This window comes from Coregonus lavaretus (genome assembly GCF_964263955.1).
Source record: "Coregonus lavaretus genome assembly, chromosome: 4".
Classification (NCBI taxonomy): domain Eukaryota; kingdom Metazoa; phylum Chordata; class Actinopteri; order Salmoniformes; family Salmonidae; genus Coregonus; species Coregonus lavaretus.
The window spans coordinates 10222893-10248653 of NC_139991.1; the positions used below are offsets into that span (position 1 = coordinate 10222893).

The window sequence follows — 25761 nt, forward strand, 5'->3', positions numbered from 1 at the left end:
GGCTTCACAACCTCCACCCTTTATCTACCACGTCCTCTCTCTTTCTCTCTAACTCACACACACACACACACACACACACACCTGCCATCCTGTGTAGTTTTCCACCCCACTGCTCTGATTACGGGTTACACTGTCTAGCCTATTTCTACTTACAGCACCTTGTCTTCCCTTCTCTTTATGATATTATTAGATCTCTTTATCACCGCCATCAATACTCCTCCACCACCCAGTGTGTGTGTGTGTGTGTGTGTGTGTGTGTGTGTGTGTGTGTGTGTGTGTGTTACACCATATGATAGTGCTAGTTGGACAAAGCCCTAAAGCGTTATTTAGGATTGTGTAAATACAGCATATGTTACAATCCAGCTTGTAGTTTATGTATTCTCTATCCCACATCGTCACCACTTCAGTTATGTGGAGAAGATAATCAGTATTGATCACTGGGCTTGGATGTAATTTTCTTGCATGTTAATACAGGTTGGCTGCTCAGTGCTGTCCTCTGCGGAACGCAGAGGTTCGATAATTTGACTAACCAAGCATGTGGAGGGTTTGTTATAGGCCTGATAAACAAATTAATCAAAAGGAGATTAAATAGACATCATCGAGAAACCCAACTCCATTTCTCAAACTGTTACCTTACACAGACAAGACAGGGACAGGAATAATGACAGGGAATCACAAGAAGAAGAGATGAAAGAAGAAACCAGGAAGAAAGAAAGGGAAAATGTGTTCCATCATTTCCATACCACTCCTCTCACACAGTATGTGTGTAAATCATATCACATGTTTTACACACATTTAAAAGCGGACACTTTAGAAACACACATCTCTCCTCTAGTCATTTAATATCGTCACCACAAATCAATCTGCCATTTCCTTCCTCTTAGTCCAAGTCAGTCTTTCCAAGTCCAGACCCAGAGTTTTCAACCAAATACAAAACCCATATTGAATGCAGATCATGTTTTTGGAGTCTGGAACATTTCCAGGTGTCGGCCAAAGGGGAGTGGGCCGATGAGGGATGGAGGAGGGGTAAGAGGGGATGGGGGGTGTCCTGAAAAAATTCCAATTAAATCTTGAATAAATCAAACCGGCACACAACCTAGCAAATAACTCAAATAGTACAGAGATGTTCACAGGCAATACTGTATACTGGGTCTCAGTGCTGAGTCTATGAACATTGTTTCAAAATGGTTTACAAAGACGTTCAATATCAATTGATATGGTAAAGCTATATTGTCAAAATAAACCTTTTATTATTGATATTTTATTGCTTATCTATTTCAAACACTTCTAAAACATGTGACTGAAATGGGTAAAAAGTGGGAGAATATTTTCACTATAATGTTGTTGATGGTTATCTGACCAGGGGCGTGGAGACACCAGTAGGTTGCCTGTTGAGGCATCAAACCACAGGAGATGAGGCTGTTGTCCATGACAGAGGGACAAAGTAGAACAAATGAGCTCCTATTCTGGACTACCTTAACAGACAGAGATCGATTGAGGTGAGGAGATAAATAGAGCTGGTTTATAAATACACACAGGCCTACCATGAAATGGAATAGTCACATGTACATACGCAGAGGTCATCATACATCATACTGTTGGCTGTGTTGCACACACAGAGGCACATTCAGTGGAAGCTCAAACACAACTTTAACTTCACACACCATGCAGTACATGTGTAAGTCTAAAGTCTGTGTACAAAAGGCATAATTCAAGTACATAGTTCCATAGTCTTATCAAACCAAGAACTCTCAGTAGCAGACACTACTCCATCCTTATCATACAGAACATTATGAGGAAAACCACAGCGCAGGCCCAGGCTTCCAGCTCTGTAAATAACAGTTAGGCCAATGGAAGGGAATTATGGACGAAGGGACGACAGAGGCAGGTAAGTAACAGTCACTTAGGCCAATGTAAAGGAATTAGGGGTGAGGAGAAGACACAGGATTACTAATGGGGATGAATGGTAGACATCAGCCAGAGAGAGAGAGAGAGAGAGAGAGAGAGAGAGAGAGAGAGAGAGAGAGAGAGAGAGAGAGAGAGAGAGAGAGAGAAGAGAGAGAGAGAGAGAGAGAGAGAGAGAGAGAGAGAGAGAGAGGGCTGGATCTGCCAGTAAACTGCAGAAGAAGCGGGTAGGGGTGGAACTGCCAGTAAATACCACAGAAGAAATAATGCAGCAGGAAATGCTTCCTTGGATTATTTCCCTGTTAGATAATGTTTGATTTTTTCTATCTTTCATCTAATACTGTAGATCTGCTTGTTCTCTCACAAATGCAGTGTGGGCGTGCAGGGCGTGCATGCGTTGTGTGTCTGTCTGTCTCTCTTTCTGTGTGTGTGTGTGTCTGTCTGTCCCTCTTTCTGTGTGTGTCTGTCTGTCTCTCTTTCTCTCTCTCTGTGTGTGTATGTGTGTGTGTGTGTGTGTGTGTGTGTGTGTGTGTGTGTGTAAATCCCCAAACGTCCCCACAAGGATAGTAAAACAAAGAACATTCTCCCTCGTGGGGATATTTCCCATGTCCTTACGAGGACAAAGGCTATTTTAAGCTTAGGGGTCAGGTTTAGGGTTACAATTAGGGTAAGGGTTAGAATTAGAGTTAGGGGTTAGGTTTAGGGTAAGGGTAAGGGTTAGGCATTAGGGAAAATAGGATCTTGAATGGAAATCAATTTTAGGTCCCCACGAGGATAGAAAAACAAGTGTGTGTGTGTACACAGTAGCATGCCTTGATTAAAACCGGGTGAGATTAGCATGTGCGAAGCGTAAGCACGGTTTCACAATAATGCCGTTTGAATGTCAGAGGAGCAGTGCACTCGTGGCAATTACTATTGACATCTTGCTAATTGTAGCTGAATAATTAATATTTAGTGTTGTGGAGAGGAGGGGCCAGGAAAGGTGAGGTGGATACAGCAGCCCTGAACCCTGGTGCAATAGCAGTGACGCCAGTCGCTAATTGGAAATAGAATGATAATATTGTTTTATTGTATTATTTTACTGTTCCCCAACTCAGTTCAGGTCGTAGTTCATGGTTAAGGAGGCGAGACATTATCCATATTTAAATCAGGAGGCTGTTGCTGCTGCATACAGATGACCAACAAATACAGAATGTGTTCAAATTATTCAAATATTCCCATGCTCTTAAGTGCTCGTAAACAAATTCACCAGTCACAATGTACTAAATTCCTTAGATGGAAACAGTGTGTGTACAGTATGTTAGCACGGATGTAGATATAGTGACACATTTTTCTCCATAAATTATTTGTGAAGGACTTGTCTGCCCTCTGCAGGGTGAGAAGAGACACAGTCATCTCATTATAATAATAATAATAATATGCCATTTAGCAGACGCTTTTATCCAAAGCGACTTACAGTCATGCGTGCATACATTTTTGTGTATGGGTGGTCCCGGGGATCGAACCCACTACCTTGGCGTTACAAGCGCCGTGCTCTACCAGTTGAGCTACAGAGGACCACACATTCATCAAACTCCTATGATGATGGGACCACCAAACACCTCATTTTTACTACGTTATGAAATAGAAAACAATTTGTTACATTCTAATATCTAGATGTCATTGCATTGCAAGTTTAGCTACAAGTTTAATTACAAGCTGAAAAGGGATTTTCATCTTCATAACAGATTAGAGTGGCTTGTGAGAGGAGTGACTGGAAAAACACACATCACTCTTTAGGTCTAATTTCTCCTATCTACAAGCTAATTCACACAACTGCAAATAAGATGTAATGGAATTTCCAATTCGAACATGACACTGCCAATCATTCAGTCAAATGTGGTGGAGGGGATGCATCTGTCTAAAGACCATTAGATGAGAAGCATGTGATGATGCTATCTGTTCTGATGAACAATGACATCACCTGATTCAGCTGGGCTAATGACGCTCTATTCATTCGTGGTACTGCATTAACATGTCATTAAGAATGTTGAGCATCCATCATAGAAATGCTGATCTGTGAGAGAAATGATTGAGAGCGTATAGTAGTAGGATGGAGTTGTACTTCTTCACTGATCTAAGGTTACATTTCTACCCCCTATAGTTATGGTTAAGATTGGGGATGGCTAGCTGATCCTAAATCTGTGCATGAAGCCAAGGCAACATCTACCAACAGTTTTATGTGGTGGTCTGTAGGAGAAGTAGCAGTGTAGCAACGTTTTTTTCTATGATACAACATCGCCATCTAGTGAGTGATCAACTGAACTGTGCCGTGCTGTACCGTCTCAGTCAATCTGTCCTCAAATAAACAGATCATGTAGAGTAGACTACATTAAGACCAGGGACTGGTTAACAATTAGAGGTTATATTGTTCTTTACCTTGATGTATTCAGGTGGTTCCTTGATGTCCTCCTCTCATTCCCCTCCTGTACGGCCTCAGTTCTTCATGTAGAGCCAAGCAATACAGCTCTGCTCCCTCTCTCTCTCTGAAAGTCCTGTTGTGGGATTTGCATGTTTGCATAGTGTTAGACTTTACAGCACCGAGGACGAAAATATAGCCAAGAACAGTGGTGGGAAAAGTACCCAATTATCGTACTTGAGTAAAAGTAAAGAAACTGTACCTTAATAGAAAATGGCTCAAGTAAAAGTGAAAGTCACACAGTAAAATACTACTTGAGTAAAAGTCTAAAAGTATTTGGTTTTAAATATACTTAAGTATCAACGTAAATGTAATTGCTAAAATATACTTAAGTATCAAAATTAAAAGTAGAAATCATTTCACATTACTTATATTAAGCAAACCACACGGCACCATTTTCTTGTTTTTAAAGTTTACAGATAGCCAGGGGCACACTCCAACACTTAGAGATCATTTACAAACAAAGCATTTGTGTTTAGTGTCCGCCAGATCAGAGGCAGTAGGGATGACCAGGGATATTCTCTTGAGAAGTGTGTGAATTGGACCATTGTCATGTCCTGCTAAGCATTTGAAATGTAATGAGTAATTTTGGGTGACAGGGAAAATGTATGAAGTAAAAGTACATTATTGTCTTTAGGAACAAAGTGAAGTAAAAATAAAAGTAGTCAAAAATGTAAATAGTAAAGTAAAATACAGATACCCAAAGAAATCACTTAAGTAGTACTTTAAAGTATTTTTACACCACTGTCCAAGAACATAAATATTCAAATGAATATAAAAGTTGTAGACTCTCGGACATAATATAATTATTATTAAATCGAAATTGTACATCCTACTCATATGTTTAATAACCCTTTCAACCAGGTGTACTTAGAGTATATATTTTTAAGGCTGTACAACAGCTAAGTACCATGATTCAACATATACAGATATTGATGATGAATTGGTTTAGTGTGGCAGTGCTAGACTGGGACAAAAGCCCACACACACTGCAGCTCTGCATGATCAGGAGTGAAGCACACTGGCCTAGATAATTCAAACAAGCCTGGAGGTAGAAAGTCCTGCGGTTTAAGTTGGTTATTACTGCGTCTATGTGTTATTCCTGTCAGACCAGGGAAAAGTGTTTGGTAAGGCCTTGTTACGGCTGTGTTTGGTAACACTGTTGCTAGGGGAAATTGTTTGGTAAGGCCTTTTTACGGCTGTGTTTGGTAACACTGTTGCCAGGGGAAAATGTTTGAGGTGATGTGTTTATGGGGGTTCATTTTCTCAGCCTCAGCACTGGAGATGAATAAGAAATGGCCCTGGCTGGCAGGACCTCTGCACTACAGAATATATGAAAGACATTATTGCCCTTAAATTAATTGCACGCCTACATAACTTTTCGTTGACCTGCAGCTTTTGGCAGACGTCTGGAGACATTTGCATACAAAATGTATTTTGGCAGAAATGTGCTACCTGGATCAGCAGGTGATTAAAGCTTGATTGGGAATATACTGTATGGTTCTGATTGGAACAGCCGCTCAATCCGTTTGTTGCCTTCTATTATTTGAGTGCTGGCTGATTTAGTACCAGAACAAAAACCTGCAGGCCCATGACACCTCTCGGCCAATCAGATTGCATGACCGGAACTAACTGTTTTATAAGCTTTTTGGGTGAAACCTTTTTATATGAAAAGTACAGACCATTAAACAGTTGATTCACTATTAAAATATGTATTATTATCATAATGATACAATCTTAATTAATTAATTGGGTTATGTGCGTCACAGCACCAGGGTTTTGTAAGATATCTCCTACAATGAAAAGCTTGTGAAAAGTTAGGTGAGTACTGGTACAATGTGGCCAGTCTGTTTTATTTACTGGTCAATGGAGTCTGTAAAGTCCTTTTATTTGAAGCGCTAGATGAGGACTCTGACAGGGAATTCATGCATCATGTACTGGCCATTCATTGCCTTCGAGATGAACTAGAGATGAAGACAAACAGCCGTGAAACCCTGAATGTTTCATGACTTCTAAGGTTTCCTGCCCTCCTCTCCTCCTCTTATATGTCCTCTCTTCCTCCCTACTTCCCTATCCTCTCTCTCTTCTCTCAAACTATCCTCTCCCTTAGTGTTGTCAGGCTTCTCTAGCCTCCATCCAACCTTTCAAATCGTATTTTCCGTCTGTGCTCTAGGATCCTCTCATCTCCTCTAGGTATCCTCCCCTCCCCTCTCCTCTCCATCTGTATATCCATATCTATCCTCTCCTCTCATCTATTGCCACAGGCCCTCTTTAAATACCTAAAATATAAGGAGGGGGTTCTTATGTTTTTGAACAGGGCCCATGTTTTGAAAGCACCACCGAAGAGAACACCCAGTGAGATTTCTCAGGGCATAGATGTTTTTAGCTAAGGTGATGTGTGATATTGTTCATGGACATGAATAGCAAAATTAGATTAGGAGTTTAATCAGCCATGCAAATGTTTACACAATTAAATGCAAATCAGGCACACATTTGAGATGAAGGACATTGTCTGCCTAAAGTCACATTCTATTCAGCAAGTAGTATCCTTGGGGTAATTTGAATGTTCACTGGTATTGCTTAAATATTTTATATTGTCCGAAGATAGAACACGGGGTGCAAAACGTTGATTGCAGCATGTCTAAAAGTGATATGGCCTGCATTTGACCAGCACTGCAGGACAAGCCCTCTCTTACAATTGCCTCTGCTAACATTAGCCCTAACTATAGGCCTTCTCATGAGTCATTCCACATCCCTTTTGATTAGCTGAGATGATTTGGTCAACTGTGAAATGCATATCTAGAAAGAATTGATCCTTGATTGCGATTGGAAACCTTGAACACTCAACTTAATTTTCATCCAAAAATAAATGTACAAATACAAAATATACACTTATTGTTTTTTCCAGAGTTTTTTTTTTTGTAACAGCTTCGAGCCAAAGTATTTTTTACAATGCAAAACACCTCAGTGGGAATATGTGTTAAAACAGTACACAGTAAGTGCATCTTTTGTATTTATTAAATTATTTGGGGGTGATATGAAAGTAGAGGTTCTGAGGTTTCCAAAACCATATATATTAAGTGATCAGGGCCAGTCCTAGCCTTTTGGGGGCCCTAAGCAACATTTTATTGGAGGGGGCCCCCACCTCCAGGGCAAAACATTTTAGTGGCCCCCCTCTTGATGGTGGATACTTTTTTCCCCCTGCAATTCTACATATTTTGCCATGGGGCGTAGATTTTATTTTGCAGTTTTAAAGCAAGTTTGCTGCAATTCTACACATTTCACCATGGGACGGAAATAAGATTTTGCAATTGTATAACAGATTTCAGGCAATTCTACACATTTTGCCATGGGCGGAAATACTTTTTTTTGCAGTTTTAAAGCTAATTACCTGCAATTCTACACATTTTGTCATGACTTATGCCATGTTAATATGATATGAGTGACTAACGAAATCTATGTGGGCCCCCTGGAGGTCAGGGCCCCTGGGCAAGTGCTCTGCGTGCCCGGCCGGTAATTCGACCATGATTATGTTGACAAGTTTAGATAGTTGGCTAGACTAACTTACCAACCTACAAACAATTTACATAACATGTTTACATAACATAACAAGAGAAAAAGTAATGATGCACAACCTCATTTTCAAATAGCACATTGTGTATTCTAGTATTCTAACTCTCAACATTAAAGTTAAGACATTCAATTATAAAAACATTTGGGGTGGGGGGCCCCTTAGCGACCACGGGGCCCTAAGCGGTCGCTTATGTCGTATAGCGGCTAGCAGCTAGATAGAGGACTCAAAAGCCAGTTTTATCATGGGCAGCGCCATTGGGGACTTTCACCATTTTTAAGCAGTATTCTGGGTGGGACTTCCTATGGCTTAAGGAAGGCTCAAATAATTCCTTCCAGGTCATCAGGAGGGATCAGCCAATGAATTATGCTCGTGAGCAAACATTCAATAACTGCAGGTGGCATTAAATCGCCAACCTTGGCTTTATTCCTGTTCAAAAACACACTCCAGGTGGCAGTATATTTCCCACGGGGGGCCAGTATGAAAATGTATGCACTCACTAACTGTAAGTCGCTCTGGATGACTAAAATGTAAATGTAATGTATGCACCCTTTCAGTTAATTTACCAACTCATAGAAGTAGTAGAAGAAGAGATGGCCTCAATAGCGCTGCCTGTCCGGGGAAAGAGAGCGTGAACAGGACGGGACTAAAGTTGGGGAAAGCTGAGCTTTATGCAAATGCACAGCAATATCGCGGCGTGATTGACCAATCAAAGCTCACCATAGCTTCCAGATCCTACTGGATTGGCTGTTGATACCTAGCACGACGTGCCATGCTGTCGGCGTGCTAGCACCCACATGACGGGCGAAACTAGCGTGGCTAGGCGAGGTATCGCTGTATAGGGTTCTCCAGAGCTACCTTAACTACAGCAGAGCAACCATACAGACGTCATGAAGCCAGTCCGCTTACATATCAAGGTGCAGACACGAGCAATAAAATAAATAAATAAGGAGATTAATTATTGATTTCATATTTATTCAGTTAAAGGGAGAATATTATTTCTATTTTGTATTCAGCAATATACTGTGTTTGTTCAAGGGCAGACATGCCAAGTCTCTATCTGTGTCTTATTGTGGCCAAACCATTGAACAGCTGCCGATGACAGTGTGTAGGCCGATGTCAGAGAACTCAAAATACAAAGACAATATTTTCTACGTTTCTACTCTGACGTAGTCGTTCAATTGGTTTTGGCGCCAAACATTTGTTTGTTGCTCCGCTAGCTTAATTTCTCTTATCATGCATTTTGTTAATTTAAATGTTATCACCACATATTTTGGGGTAATGAGATCACGATTTTTATATTGAGAAGTGTTTAGAACTTAGGCCTACCTGCCTTCTTCGTAGCTGAAGTGGTGAAATTTGGGGAATTTCTTTCTGTCTTGTTTGTGGGTAGGTGAATCAAACAGAGCGGCGTTCAGAATTGTTCAGAAGCTCCAATTATCACGTGGTTTGTGTGATAATAGGCCTTGTTGCTAACCCTAGGGGAGAGTGTAATGTGTCGCAGGCAGGTGCACAGATAGGGCTCTATGCACATGCCCTTTTCCCTTCCAGTCTCCAAAGTGCCCTTTTAGGTGGCTTTTGGGTAGTGGTATAATTCCACCCCCCCCCCCCCCACACACACACACAACTATTATTGTTTTTATAAACATTTTGTCATTGTTGTTCGGAACCAACTACCCGCATAGCATCATCAAGTTCATCACTCCCACCCTTCTGTTGGTTCCACCTGTTGACCTGCCCTGTAGCCTACAGAGCTTGTGTGCGCCCAGTTGCGCCTTTTTCCAAGTCTGGAAAACATGCGACTGGTATCCAAACATGCATGGCTTGAGAGATGTGGTTACCGGTCGAGTGTGTGTAGCTAGCTAGCTACCTAGTTTAAATATCAACAATACTGCCACAGCAGCATAACATTTCATTAACACTTGACAACACTTGATTTAGCCTATACCATCATCAATGTTCGGTCTGGTTGGCTGATACGCAGCAGAGAGAGGCAAAAAGACAGAGAGGTAGGCCTAAATCACAATCAGTAAAATAAATGGCACTAGCTAACTAGCAGATTTACATCAATTATCATCATCAATGATCAGCTGATAGCCCACCCTCTTTTCCTTATGTCAATCATGTCTTTAGGAGGCACTCTTACTAGCTTGCTTACAATTTGTGATTATGAGTGAGTGTGTTGTTGCAGAAATAAATAGGCCTATGCAACAAACAAACAAAAAATATGTTATGAATTTCGAGATATGATTTATGAAAGTATTTCATTTTTATTTTGAGGACCTGCCCCCTGAAAGGTCTGCACAGCCCTGTACCCCTGTCACGCCCTGGCCTTGAGAGACCGGTTTTCTTTAGTTGGTTTGGTCAGGGTGTGTATTTCTATGTGTACATTCTATGTTTGTAGATCTATGTTGGCCGGGTGTGGTTCCCAATCAGAGGCAGCTGTCAATCGTTGTCTCTGATTGGGGATCATACTTAGGCAGCCATGTTGCCTACCTATGTTGTGGGATCTTGACTCTTGTTTGGCTTGTTTGTGTGTAGCCATTGTGAGCTTCACGTTACGTTGCTTTTGTTGTTTTGTCGTGTGTTAACTTAGTTAATAAACATGTATACGTTCTACGCTGCACCTTGGTCCAATCCTGTACTCAACAAACATGACAGAAGATCCCACCACCAACGGACCAAGCAGCGTGCCCAGGAGGAGCAAACTCCCTGGACACAGGTGGGGAAGATGTGGTCTTGGGAGGAGATATTTGCGGGTAAAGGACCCTGGGCGAAGGTAGAAGCCCAGGTAGGAGAGGATCAATGGCGACGCCAACGGTGCCGACGACGAATGAAGCCCGAGAGACAGCCCCAAGAAAATGTTGGGGGGGGGCACACAGGGTGGTTGGCTAAGCAGCCGGAGGCTCGGAGAGACCTGCAGATTAGCACTCTGAAAGAAGAGGCAACCACCTTACGGGGACTGCTCGCTAAGATTGAGCAGGAGAGCTCCCTTCAAGAGGAGGCGCTGCAGGAGGCCCTTAGGGAGAGGGAGTCAATGGTTGCACGGAGAGAGGAGCTGGCCAGGCAACAAGAGAAGCTGAGAGAGGAAATAACCCTCCAGCAGCAGAGAGCTTAGTCGTTAGAGCAGAGGTTAGCAGAGCCAGCTACCCGCACTCGCTGTAAGGAGCGTGTGTTCATTGTGGAACCAGGTTATGCGGAGTGTCGCCAGTGCGCCTTCGTCCTGTGCCAGCGTCCCGCACGTGCCGTGTGAAAGTGGGCATCCAGCCAGGACGGGTTGTGCCAGATTTACACTCCAGACTTCCAGTGCGCCTCCACGGTCCAGTACGGCCCGTACCTGCTCCCCGCACCAAACCAGTGGTGCGTGTATCCAGTCCGGTACAGCCCATACCTGCTCCCCACACCAAACCAGTGGTGCGTGTCGCCAGCCCGGTACGCCCCGTACCTGCTCTCCGCACCAAACCAGTGGTGCATGTATCCAGTCCGGTACGGCCTGTACCTGCTCTCCGCACCAAACCAGTGGTGCGTGTATCCAGTCCGGTACGGCCCGTACCTGCCCCTCGCACCAAACCAGTGGTGCGTGTCTCCAGTCCGGCACGCCCCGTACCTGCTCCCCGCACCAAATCAGTGGTGTGTGTCTCCTGTCCGGCATTGCCCGTGCCTGTTCCTCGCACCAAACCAGTGGTGTGTGTCTCCAGTCCGGCCCGTGCCTGTTCCTCGCACCAAACCAGTGGTGCGTGTCTCCAGTCCGGTATGGCCCGTGCCCGCTCCTCACACCAAACCAGTGGTGCGTGTCTCCAGTCCGGTGCGGCCCGTGCCTGCTCCTCGCACCAGACCAGTGGTGCGTGTCTCCAGTCCGGCGCGGCTCGTGCCTGTTCCTCGCACCAGACCAGTGGTGCGTGTCCCCAGCCCGGTATGGCTGGTGCCAGAGCAATCCACTCTAGCGGTGCCTAGTCCAGCTCCGGTCAGCTGCTCCACTCCAGTGCCAGAGCAGTCCGCTCCACCGGTGCCCAGTCCAGCTCCGGTCAGCTGCTCCACTCCAGTGCCAGAGCAGTCCGCACCACTGGTGCCTAGTCCAGCTCCGGTCAGCTGCTCCACTCCAGTGCCAGAGCAGTCCGCTCCACCGGTGTCCAGTCCAGCTCTGGTCAGCTGCTCCAGTTCAGAGCCAGAGCAGTCCGCTCCACCGGTGCCCAGTCCAGCTCTGGTCAGCTGCTCCAGTCCAGAGCCAGAGCAGTCCGCTCCACCGGGGTCCAGTTCAGCTCCGGTCAGCGGCTCCACTCCAGTGCCAGAGCAGTCCGCTCTACCGGTGCCTAGTCCAGTCCCGGTCGGCTGCTCCAGTCCAGAGCCAGAGTAGTCCGATCCACCGGGGTCCAGTTCAGCTCCGGTCGGCGGCTCCACTCCAGAACCAGACGTCAACCCATCTCCAGGGTCGGGGCCTCCCACACCAGGGTCCAGACAAGGCTTGGTGCATCGCGGGGGGATTGCCGGTCCAGGCCCAGACGTCAGCCCCTCTCCAGGGTCGGGGCCTCCCACACATTTCCTACCATACATCTATACACATTTCAAATAGACTCTGGAGTTCCTCTGAACGCCTTAGAACTGATGTAATATTTTTCTAATGGTCCATCCAGCTAGATGCTCTTGTGGTCTCTTTCTGTTCCTGCACATGATCCTCCCCTGGCTAAAGATCACAGCATCAGCTCCAGAGTGTGCAGTGCTGAGTGTGTTGTGCTCTGGGCTGTGATAAATATTGTATTTCTGCACCAAGGGGACCAAAGGGGTTGTATTTCTATGTTGCACAATAGGATCAATACATTAGCCATCTAACCATTATCAACTTTGAATAGAGACTCTCCACAAAGGCTGGGGTTTTTTTTGTCCAGGTGTTGGCTTCATCTGGGTCCATGAAACTGGATTTTAATTCCCAGATAATTGTTGAATAAAAGGTTGGATAAAAAGGTTTGAATATGGGACATTTAGAGAATCTAGATAATCAGATATATAAAGTTGTTAAAGCTGGCTAATCCATTGATGCTGCTTTGTGACACCCCCTATACTGTTCAGAGCCTGTGTGTACACAGCACACACCCCTGCACTCAATGAGGAAGTGGGCATTTCCTGGTAGTGTTTACATAACTCCAGCTAGATGTTGCCCTTAGGAACTGATGTAGTATCTAGTTCAGCTTACACTCTTTGAATCGTAACCTTTGAGGAAAGGGGAAAATACAAACACTGACCTAAGATCAGTGTTAGGGACTAGTTTATCCTATTGTGGTTACATGGTGTTGTAGGGCTCCTGTCATGACTCCAGCTAACCTGATCCTAAACACACAGAGCATATTTGGCAATGCTAACAAGAATGTGTGTGACCATCTAGGTTTGAAACCATGTTGTATATTTACCATATGACTGTGTTAGCATGCTAGCTAAAGTCTGGGCATTTGCTAATGCAAGTCTGCAGGTCTCAAACAAGGGTGATCACTATGCGAGCGTTGCTCACCCAATCCAGTTCATTTTGCCCTCCCAATGCATTGCTTTAGAGAACATGAGAACATGCCTACCCCAGACAATGGCAATGATGAATAAAAGTAATTCACTTTTTCCCCAGCAAAGGCTGCTCTAGAACGAACAGCCACTTGAGGAGCAAAATAAATCAAAGTTCTGGGAATCTCACAGAAGGCGATAAAGCCTGAAGTTGTGTATTACTTTTGTCTGATGCCTAATGGCTGTTTTTGACTGAATCCTTTGTGGGCCACCAGGAGAGAAATTGATAAGCTATGTGGAGCATGGGGCTGCTGTGAGGAGGAATGGCTGCTGTGATAGACTGGGATGGTTCCTCTTTCCTTGGTTAAGGATTCACAAACTGTTACTGTGTGACCGCACTCTGCCTGTTCCGTGATGCAGAGAGGAATATTCAGCTCTCTGGAAAACATTTGGTGTGGTGCATGTTCCATTTCTCACACAATTGATGATATCGACTCACCATCAGGATGTTGTTTAACCCCAATTCTGGAACACTGCTCATGGCAGCAATTTTTCATTTGTGCTCAAATTATTTTTCTCACTCTTTCTGTCTTTCTCCGTCTATTTCTTTCTATTTCACCCTAACTATCTGTCATTGTCTCTATTGCTTACTCTCTCTGTCTTTCTCTTCTCCTCACTATCTCTGTTGTTTCTCCTCCTCACTAACTCACACTCTTCCTCTCTCTCTAGAAGGCTTTATTTATTCATATGCAGTGCTCCCTGCTTCTCTCTCCTGGCTACCTGCCACATGATTATGGTTTAACCCTGTTTGAGCTGAAACACATTACCCCGTGTCAGGGCCGGCCCTAGCCATAAGAAACTGCTTAGGGCCCCGTGGCCGCTAGAGAGCCCCCGACCCCAAAAAAGTAATACTTTTTTAGGAACTCAGTCTGGGTCTCAACTTACTGTTGAGAATTAGATAGTAGAATACACAAGGTGCAATTTCAAAATGTGGTTGTGCATCAGCAGTTTTTCTCTTGTTATGTCAGTCACTGACAGTCACTCAATTATCCCTTGTCAGCTATTTTTGGGGGGATTGGTAAATTAGTCTACCCAGCTGTCTAAACCTGTAGTAATCATGGTCAAATTACCGCCCGGGCACACAGGGCACGTGCCCAGGGGCCCTTTTATCCAGGGGGCCCCCAATGATTTTGTTAGTCACTCTCACTCAGATATCATATTAACATGGCATAAGTCTTGGAAAAATCTTTAGAGTTGCATGAAATTAGCTTTAAAACTGCAATATCTTGTCTCTGCCCCATGGAAAAATGTGTAGAATTGCAGCAAACTTGCTTTTAACCCTTTCCACTTGTGGAAATTGGGCTATATGTATAGGGCTAAATGTAAATGTTTCTTAAAGAATAAATATGAAAAGCAAATGCATAAGCATGGTAGCAATTGAAAGGGAACCGTTTGGAGATGATGGGAATATTATTAGACCAAAGTTGAGGACACAACAGTTCACCTGACACAAGACCGAATCCCAACATTACACTGTTGATTACATTGTGCATTTTACATTTACTGTAAAAAAAATGTTTTGCCACATTTGTATGATAACGAAATCTGAAAATACTCTGGATACATTCAGTAACATGATAAGAATATTCTTGAAAAATGTGGCGTAGGTGCAACCTAAGACAAAAAGGTGACAAGGGTTTGAGTAAGAGGACACTGGTGTCTCCAAGTGGCCACACACATTTTTACATTTACATTTTAGTCATTTAGCAGACGCTCTTAACCAGAGCGACTTACAGGAGCAATTAGGGTTAAGTGCCTTGCTCAAGGGCACATTAACGTCATTTAGCAGACGCTCTTAGCCAGAGCGACTCACAAATTGGTGCGTTCACCCTATAGCCAGTGGGATAACCACTTTACAATTTGGGGGGGGGGGGGGGGGGGGTTAGAAGGAATACTTTATCCTATCCCAGGTATTCCTTAAAGAGGTGGGGTTTCAAATGTCTCCGGAAGGTGGTGAGTGACTCCGCTGTCCTGGCGTCGTGAGGGAGCTTGTTCCACCATTGGGGTGCCAGAGCAGCGAACAGTTTTGACTGGGCTGAGCGGGAGCTGTGCTTCCGCAGAGGAAGGGGAGCCAGCAGGCCAGAGGTGGATGAACGCAATGTCCTCGTTTGGGTGTAGGGACTGATCAGAGCCTGAAGGTACAGAGGTGCCGTTCCCCTCACTGCTCCATAGGCAAGCACCATGGTCTTGTAGCGGATGCGAGCTTCAACTGGAAGCCAGTGGAGTGTGCGGAGGAGGGGGGTGACGTGAGAGAACTTGGGAAGGTTGAACACCAGACGGGCTGCGGCATTCTGGATGAGTTGTAGGGGTTTAATGGCACAGGCAGGGAGCCCAGCCAACAGCGAGTTGCAGTAGTCCAGACGGGAGATGACAAGTGCCTGGACCAGGACCTGCGCCGCTTCCTGTGTAAGGCAGGGTCGCACTCTCCGAATGTTGTAGAGCATGAACCTGCAGGAGCGGGTCACCGCCTTGATGTTGGCGGAGAACGACAGGGTGTTGTCCAGGGTCACGCCTAGGCTCTTCGCACTCTGGGAGGAGGACACAGCGGAGTTGTCAACCGTGATGGCGAGATCATGGAACGGGCAGTCCTTCCCCGGGAGGAAGAGCAGCTCCGTCTTGCCAGGGTTCAGCTTGAGGTGGTGATCCGTCATCCATACTGATATGTCTGCCAGACATGCAGAGATGCGATTCGCCACCTGGTTATCAGAAGGGGGAAAGGAGAAGATTAGTTGTGTATCGTCAGCGTAGCAATGATAGGAGAGACCATGTGAGGATATGACAGAGCCAAGTGACTTGGTGTATAGGGAGAAAAGGAGAGGGCCCAGAACCGATCCCTGGGGGACACCAGTGGTGAGAGCACGTGGTGCGGAGACAGCTTCCCGCCACGCCACTTGGTAGGAGCGACCGGTCAGGTAGGACGCAATCCAGGAGTGAGCCGCGCCGGAGATGCCCATCTCGGAGAGGGTGGAGAGGAGGATCTGATGGTTCACAGTATCAAAGGCAGCAGACAGGTCTAGAAGGACAAGAGCAGAGGAGAGAGAGTTAGCTTTAGCAGTGCGGAGAGTCTCCGTGACACAGAGAAGAGCAGTCTCAGTTGAATGACCAGTCCTGAAACCTGATTGGTTTGGATCAAGAAGGTCATTCTGAGAGAGATAGCAAGAGAGTTGGCTAAAGACGGCACGCTCAATAGTTTTGGAAAGAAAAGAAAGAAGGGATACTGGTCTGTAGTTGTTGACATCAGTGGGGTCGAGTGTTGGTTTTTTGAGGAGGGGAGCAACTCTCGCTCTCTTGAAGACGGAAGGGACATGGCCAGCGGTCAAGGATGAGTTGATCAGCGAGGTGAGGTAGGGGAGAAGGTCACCGGAGATGGTCTGGAGAAGGGAGGAGGGGATGGGGTCAAGCGGGCAGGTTGTTGGGCGGCCTGTAGTCACAAGTCGCAGGATTTTATCTGGAGAGAGAGGGGAGAAAGAAGTCAAAGCATAGGGTAGGGCAGTGTGAGCAGGACCAGCAGTGTTATTAGACTTAACAAACGAGGATCGGATGTCGTCAACCTTCTTTTCAAAGTGGTTGACGAAGTCATCCACAGAGAGAGAGGAGGGGGGGGGGGGGGGGGGGGGAGGATTCAGGAGGGAGGAAAATGTGGCAAAGAGCTTCCTAGGGTTAGAGGCAGATGCTTGGAATTTAGAGTGGTAGAAGGTGGCCTTAGCAGCAGAAACAGATGAAGAAAATGTAGAGAGGAGGGAGTGAAAAGATGCCAGGTCGGTAGGGAGTTTAGTTTTCTTCCATTTCCTCTCCGCTGCCCGGAGCTCTGTTCTGTGAGCTCGCAGTGAGTCATCAAGCCACGGAGCTGGGGGGGAGGACCGAGCCGGCCGGGAGGATAGGGGACACAGAGAGTCAAAGGATGCAGAAAGGGAGGAGAGGAGGGTTGAGGAGGCAGAATCAGGAGATTGGAGGGAGAAGGATTGAGCAGAGGGAAGAGATGATAGGATGGAAGAGGAGAGAGTAGTGGGAGAGAGAGAGCGAAGGTTGCGGCGGCGCATTACCATCTGTGTAGGGGCAGAGTGAGTAGTGTGGGAGGAGAGCGAGAGAGAAAAGGAAACAAAGTAGTGGTCGGAGACTTGGAGGGGAGTTGCAGTGAGATTAGTAGAGGAGCAGCATCTAGTGAAGATGAGGTCAAGCGTATTGCCTGCCTTGTGAGTAGGGGGGGACGGTGAGAGGGTGAGGTCAAAAGAGGAGAGGAGTGGAAAGAAGGAGGCAGAGAGAAATGAGTCAAACGTGGACATAGGGAGGTTGAAATCCCCCAAAACTGTGAGGGGTGAGCCATCCTCAGGAAAGGAACTTATCAAGGCGTCAAGCTCGTTGATGAACTCTCCAAGGGAACCTGGAGGGCGATAGATGACAAGGATATTAAGCTTAAATGGGCTAGTGACTGTGACAGCATGGAATTCAAATGAGGAGATAGACAGATGGGTTAGGGGAAAAATTGAGAATGTCCACTTGGGAGAGATGAGGATTCCTGTACCACCACCCCTCTGACCAGATGCTCTCGGGGTATGCGAGAACACATGGTCAGACGAGGAGAGAGCAGTAGGAGTAGCCGTGTTTTCAGTGGTGATCCATGTTTCCGTCAGCGCCAGGAAGTCGAGGGACTGGAGGTTGGCATAGGCTGGGATGAAGTCAGCTTTGTTGGCAGCAGAACAGCAGTTCCAGAGGCTGCCTGCGACCTGGAACTCCAGGTGAGGGGTGCGAGCAGGGACCACCAGGTTGGAGAGGCAGCAGCCGCGCGGTGTTGTGCGTTGTATGTGTAGCCTGTGCAGAGAGGAGAGAACAGGGATAGGCAGAGGCATAGTTGACAGGCTGTAGCAAATGGCTACAAAAATGCAGAGGAGATCGGAATGAAATGAGCTAAGCACACCTCTCCAAAGTGTTGACAGTTCCTAAGTCATTTCAATGCACTTTTATGACTCAAAGAAGAGTCTTCAAGGTGGTTTTTTGAGCTCTCCTAGCTGTGCCATTGAGGAACTAGAGCAAGCACACTTGTAGTTATTTTGTTTGGAACACAGCCTTGCATCCCCGCCAACACACAATTTCTGTTGTTTACGCAATCCAAAAACAGTCCATCATAAATCATAATCTGGGTCAGGTGGGCATCAATTGAAAGCTTGTTCTATTGCCAACATGACTAGCTGAGTTATAAAATATGATCTTACAACGTTAGGCTTTCACAAGGCAATTTAGAGAAACAGATTGTAATTTTGGTGCACATAGAAAGGAGTTATGCGTGCTATGTTTGTCTATTTTCTTCACAATAGACAAACATAGGCTCATTCTGTTCAGAACAACCCAGGGTATGACGCTATGTCATCTTGTAACTGTACATCAAACATAGTAATTATAAATGTTGACACTGTATATGACATGAGTTTTATGATGACGAAATGTGAAGTGCACATTTGGCTTGCTTGTATGACAACAAAGCGGGATTTATTATAATCTTCAATGTCTCATGTTTCAAAATACATTGAGTCCTCTTAATATACAGCATTTCCCTCACTCAGACAACAGAACATTTGCAAAAGTAGCCCAATTACCGGGAAGGATGGGGGCAACTTCTTAACGCATGCTGTGCGCAAGTTCAGAACAGCTGTCAGTCAAAACCCATACAGCACTGTGAAGTACAGAGCCTGAGCTCTGACGTAGTATATAGCATGTTACTGTGCAGCCACTATGTTCCAATTTAGCCGCTTATCAGTGCCCAAATCTGCCATTTTCCACCTGTCTACGGATGTGAGTGTAAAGAGTTAAACTGCAACATTATCTCTACTTCCCATGGAAAAATGTGTAGAATTGCAGGAAAATAAATCTAAACCTTACATGTTTTCTCTCCGCAGCCCCCAAACAAAATGTTGCTTAGGACACCCAAAAGGCTAGGGCCAGCCCTGTCCCCTGCTTCAAAGCTGAGGTATCAGGGATGGAATGGTGCATACCCCCTGCTTCTCTACCTTGGTTGAAGAGCCTGGAGCAGAATGTAATAAAAGTAGAGTGGACAATCTCCCAGTTCGTGTGATTGTAGGTCAATGTTGGGATTCTGCCCAATCATTCTCTGGCCTATAGGGTTGATAGGATATCATACTTGATAGGATATCACACACACACAAACACACACACACAGACACACACACACACCATCCCAATAAGTCCTCCAAACCCTCTCAAGGGTTCTATGCAGTGCACCTTTCTCAAACACCTCAGCATGTGTGTCACAGGATAACAGGTGTGCCATCATAGAGTTGAGTCTCTCAGTGACTTCAGATTATTCTGAGATATTTATCATGTGCCATATGTTTACTGCTCTGGGCAAGTGTTATGCACACATCAGTTGTCTATGAAAGGCATCCACGATAGTGCTGATAAATGTGTTGCGTAGAGGTGACACTATCTTTCTGATGGAATGGAACAACAGTGGATTTAAGAAACTGCCTGACATTGTTGATAAAAGACACAAATCAAACAATTACCTGAGTGAAGTCTGTTGGGATGACAGATTGTTTGAGAAAGACAATCTCTTCCATATCACCAAATAATGAGTCATCACTCCCAACTGATACAAGGTCAAATATATCTGTGAGGACTCTGTGGCTCAAACACAAAATAATATTGGTTTATAATGGCTTCAAGGACTGTAAAAGACAGACTGAACTTTGATGTATAAACTACAGGGGGATTAAATGAGATAGATGTTTTAGCAGATGTTTTGATTGTATGAACAAAAAGGCAAAAAGCATAGTTCAAACCTAGCTCTGTCAAAGGAGTAAGCCACATAGGCACCCTGACTTTAAAGGCTTGATGGCAAAACATACAAGTACAGATTTTCTAGAATAGATGTAGTGTAAAATGGGGTTTTAAAATCTAAATAGACTATGGAAAATGACCATTGCTGGGGATTCACACTGGTTGTTTTTTCATTAGACAAACGCTGGTATGTATGACATTTAGAAATTAATCACAAACCGCACACACCCACTACTTTCCTGCTGAGTTTGTCTGAAAACATATAGAAGGTTGGACACAGAGGCTTAAATTCACCGCTGTACAATCAAAGTCATCATTGCAGTTATGTCCCTCCCTCTTTTTTCCTTTCGGTGACAAATGATTTGGGTGTAAGGTATGAGGTGAAAGTGCAAACAGAGAGCTGACATCATGTGTTCAAAAGGGCACACTTTCCGTTGTGCCTGATAATTGTGTTGTCATTCTAACAGTGAAGGGCATAAACCCTTTGTCATGGTCTGTAAATAGCCATGGCTAAACATGTGCGTTTGCCAAAGCAGCAGTAACATGTTACTTAAGGTCAAAAGGTACGATGGGTTATTATGCAGTCATAAGGCATTGTAGCACTTATCAGGAGCACTTATAAGTTATAACCCCATTATATCTTAGTAGTACTGTACATGATAGGCCTACAGCGGTTTTGTAGAAGGTAGATGTTTGTGTCCATCATACCAATAACATATAGTGGTTTCACAACTAGAAATACAGATAATTAAACTTTTACAGGGGTGTAATTTCTTATTATTCCCTCTCCCTCTCTCAGTTTTGGCCTTGCTTTAAAACCTGTCATATAACACTTTGCCTAGTCATGCCAAATAAAATGAAATGCAGAGCCGCTGGCAGCATATGATAGACTTGGTGTTGGTGTACCTCCGGCTAAACAGTCCAACCAGTTTGGTTTTCAGCAAATGGAAAAGGTAACTTATCCTCAGAGGGATCTCATACAGCAAACTGGAATCTATTTAGACTACACTTCCTCCTCTGTCATTTCCTCATTCCCTTAATGCTAGAGATGTCCTTAATTTTAAAGGAAAAACATGTCTGAGGTCAATGTTTTAACATGCCAGTAACATCCCTACAAATCATTCTCACACATTTTCAGCACTTGTTTCATACTCCAAGAGGGTTTGTTATACAGTTATAAATGGTGTCATCCTCTGACCACATTGAGGAAACTCCAGGGTCTATTTGGCCTGTCATTTAAAATAAATGTGGTCATAAAATGGCCACGGAAAACCCATGATTCAGAATGAGGCTGTATGAACTGCAGTAGGAGAGAGAGACGCAGACAGCGGACAGTAAATGGGGTCACAGGAAGAACCACAAGCCCTAATTTCCCATAAACCGTGCTGCTGTGCTGGCTTAGAGGCCATTGTTGCGGGTGGGGTTGAAGGGTATGGTTTGTGGTCAGCCACACACAGCCCTACTGGAACACAAATAACCCTATGGTCTGTCTCTGTGGAGAGAAACCAAGTATCTCTAAATATCTGGTGAGTAGGGGCTAAATGTGTGTTGAGCATTTAATAAGAGTTTAATATGAAACAAACCACAGCCAGTTAAATGGGTATCACAGGACACCAAGTTGTAAGGAGTACCTAAAGTGCTCTCGGATTATAATCAATATAGAGCAATAATATCAAAATGATCTATCTATTTCCCTCATACACTTTCCACTAAACTGTAAACTGTCAATAATTGCATTGTGGCTATTGCCCATTTATCAAGTCAAGGCTGAGCAACCCTGGATGTGGAAAGCAACAGGTTCTGCAGGATTCTGCTTTGAAATAAAAACAAACAAATGTGAGTCCACACTATGTCAGTATCGAAAAAGCAATAATAATCGTATTCTTAATTAAATTAATAACCAGTTGAGTTTAGGCACCAACTAAAACACGAAGGTATTCAGAGGAGCAGGCCTATTTTATTCAGCATATCATTTACACCTAATGAGTAAAGGTAACCCATTCAGTATTGGAAAAGTAGGCCTATCTCATTTAGGGTAAATAAATGTTAACAACTATGTTATTACATGGAGAACATTCATTACAGTGAGTGTCAGGGTCAACATGTCATTTTAACATGGCAGTAAAATGGAAGAGGACAATATGTCTACTATAATGAGCAATGACAGTTCTCTAATCAAATGTACTACTTCGCATTACTCACAATAACAAATGTGCTAGGTGAAATTGATTATAAAACCAATTAGATCTTCAAATGATCATGTCAATCCAACTGGACAGACAGGAAAGGAAAGCAAATTGGACTCATCATTTGGTGTCCCTCAACTGAAGACGTCTCTTCATCATCCATTTGGTTCATGGAGATTGGGCTACCTCTACAGCGCAGGGGACTGGAGCGCATTTCACACATGATTACGTTCATACGTTGACTAATTTCAGTCATCCACTCCGCACTGAATAAACAACACCGCCCCAATCTCCCCTTGGTTGTTTGTTTTAAGTGAAGAGCGATCCATCGCAGAGCGCCGGGCTCGATTGACACTGTCTGATGATCTGCTACTGCGGCTGGCTCAGAATAACAAGGCTGTTCGCTAATACCAGTCTATCGGCCAAAACACCGAGCGAATAGGATCCAAAAAAGCCAACAAGGCAAGCAAGAACGCCGCGCCGCCGAAGTCCGCACCGCAGGATGGCTTCCGGAGACCTTTACGAGGTACTGTGAAACCATGTCTAAGCGAAATACTCTGTAATATCGACGAATACTGGAATTAGGAAGTAAGGGGAGGTCCTCGTTTATAGAGAAAAAACGATGTCCTAAACCTTTTAACAGGCGAAACTAACCAACCCTCTCGAGAAGATGAGGCTCGTCTTTTTTTCAATGTGCCTCGGCGACTTTTGTATCGGGTGAATTGTATAGAGTTTTGAGTGTTCGAGTTCGCGATAAGATCATAAAATATAAACTCCATGTCGGTCGCGCGAGTTGAAAGTCATGATAAAGTGACAGGAGCACTAAACGGACACGGTGAATAGCTCCAGACGGGTGATGGTTAGGAAGGTGCGCATGCCAGAGGATAGACAATTTATGATTAGCCTAGCAAACATTTAGTGGAGGTGACAACAATGTAGTGGAGAAGCTTCGATGGAGTTATTGTGGTTTAACTAGATGATGAATTTGGCGTGCCAGAATGTGCTCCTCAACAATTCCGGGGCTCAAAGTTAGCTAAATGTTGGGTGATGGATGGATGGAATAGCCTAGAAGGTCTCGATGATTACGCGCACATCCCACTGGTCACAGACTTAAGTTCAACGTCTAGTTTTGATTTAGGCCTACATTTGGTTGAGTTTTCAACTAACGTGAATTCAACGTGAAATCAATGACATGGTGCCTTTTTTTGTTGGATTTAGGTTAAAAGTTGGGTGGGAAAAAAATGCCCTTATGTTGATGACTTTTTGCAAATCCAATCAGTTTTCCACGTTGATTCAACGTCATCACATTGATTTCTTTGGGGGGTTGAAATGATGTGGAAACAAAGTTGATTCAACCAGTTTTGATCCAATGGGATGGCATGACTTTTATGGTGATAGATTGGACTTATTGCTGCCAACAACTTGGTCAGTCTTCCATGCTAGTCTTGTGCTTATTGTGGGCCTATTGTTGACAATGTTGCTGACTCCAACTCTAATTTATTGGAGGAGTGATGTCATGCGATCATGTTTTAGTTTATTTTCACCGGTAGCCGATACCAGTTGCATTACAAGGTCATAAACTAGTCGGATTGCCTGATCATCACCAGATACAGTTGAAGTCAGAAGTTTACATACACTTAGGTTGGAGTCATTAACACTCGTTTTTCAACCACTCCACACATTTCTTGTTAACAAACTATAGTTTTGGCAAGTCGGTTAGGACATCTACTTTGTGCATGACACAAGTAATTTTTCCAACAATTGTTTACAGACAGATTATTTCACTTATAATTCACTGTATCACAATTCCAGTGGGTCAGAAGTACACTAAGTTGACTGTGCCTTTAAACAGCTTGGAAAATTCCAGAAAATGATGTCTTGGCTTTAGAAGCTTCTGATAGGCTAATTGACATAATTTGAGTCAATTGGAGGTGTACCTGTGGATGTATTTCAAGGCCTACCTTCAAACTCAGTGCCTCTTTGCTTGACATTATGGGAAAATCAAAATAAATCAACCAAGACCTCAGAAAATAAATTGTAGACCTCCACAAGTCTGGTTCATCCTTGGGAGCAATTTCCAAACGCCTGAAGGTACCACGTTCATCTGTACAAACAATAGTACGCAAGTATAAACACCATGGGACCACGCAGCCGTCATACCGCTCAGGAAGGAGACGCGTTCTGTCTCCTAGAGATGAACGTACTTTGGTGCGAAAAGTGCCAATCAATCCCAGAACAACAGCAAAGGACCTTGTGAAGATGCTGGAGGAAACAGGTACAAAAGTATCTATATCCACAGTAAAACAAGTCCTATATCGACATAACCTGAAAGGCCGCTCAACAAGAAAGAAGCCACTGCTCCAAAACCGCCATAAAAAAGCCAGACTACGGTTTGCAACTGCATATGGGGACAAAGATCGTACTTTTTGGAGAAAAGTCCTCTGGTCTGATGAAACAAAAATAGAACTGTTTGGCCATAATGACCATCATTATGTTTGGAGGAAAAAGGGGAACGCTTGCAAGCCGAAGAACACCATCCCAACCGTGAAGCACGGGGGTGGCAGCATCATGCTGTGGGGGTGCTTTGCTGCAGGAGGGACTGGTGCACTTCACAAAATAGATGGCATCATGAGGAAGGAAAATTATGTGGATATATTGAAGCAACATCTCAAGGAAGTTAAAGCTTGGTCGCAAATGGGTCTTCCAAATGGACAATGAACCCAAGCATACTTCCAACGTTGTGGCAAAATGGTTAAGGACAACAAAGTCAAGGTATTGGAGTGGCCATCACAAAGCCCTGACCTCAATCCTATAGAAAATTTGTCGGCAGAACTGAAAAAGCGTGTGCGAGCAAGGAGGCCTACAAACCTGACTCAGTTACACCAGCTCTGTCAGGAGGAATTGGCCAAAATTCACCCAATTTATTGTGGGAAGCTTGTGGAAGGCTACCCGAAACGTTTGACCCAAGTTAAACAATTTAAAGGCAATGCTACCAAATACTAATTGAATGTATGTAAACTTCTGACCCACTGGGAATGTGATGAAAGAAATAAAAGCTGAAATAAATAATTCTCTCTACTATTATTCTGAAATTTCACAACTTAAAATAAAGTGGTGATCCTAACTGACCTAAGACAGGGCATTTTTACTAGGATTAAATGTCACGAATTGTGAAAAACTGAGTTTAAATGTATTTGGCTAAGGTGTATGTAAACTTCCGACTTCAACTGTAGGTAAATAAGTTGCCTTGCACTTGACCTACTGTGTGGCATGTCACCATCAACTGTTGGCCAGGTTGACATCAG

The 25761-nt window shown here is 44.3% G+C and overlaps 1 protein-coding gene across 1 annotated transcript in view; it reads left to right on the forward strand.

Annotated features, from left to right (window-relative positions):
* The first annotated feature begins 22745 nt into the window (after positions 1-22745).
* Positions 22746-25761, forward strand: part of LOC311128354 (chromodomain Y-like protein 2) — a 59205-nt gene continuing 56189 nt past the window's right edge. The window contains exon 1 of the mRNA XM_084160466.1: positions 22746-22982. Within this exon, the coding sequence (XP_084016592.1) occupies positions 22959-22982 (24 nt within the window). The 5' untranslated portion in view covers positions 22746-22958. The remainder of the gene's footprint in view (positions 22983-25761) is intronic.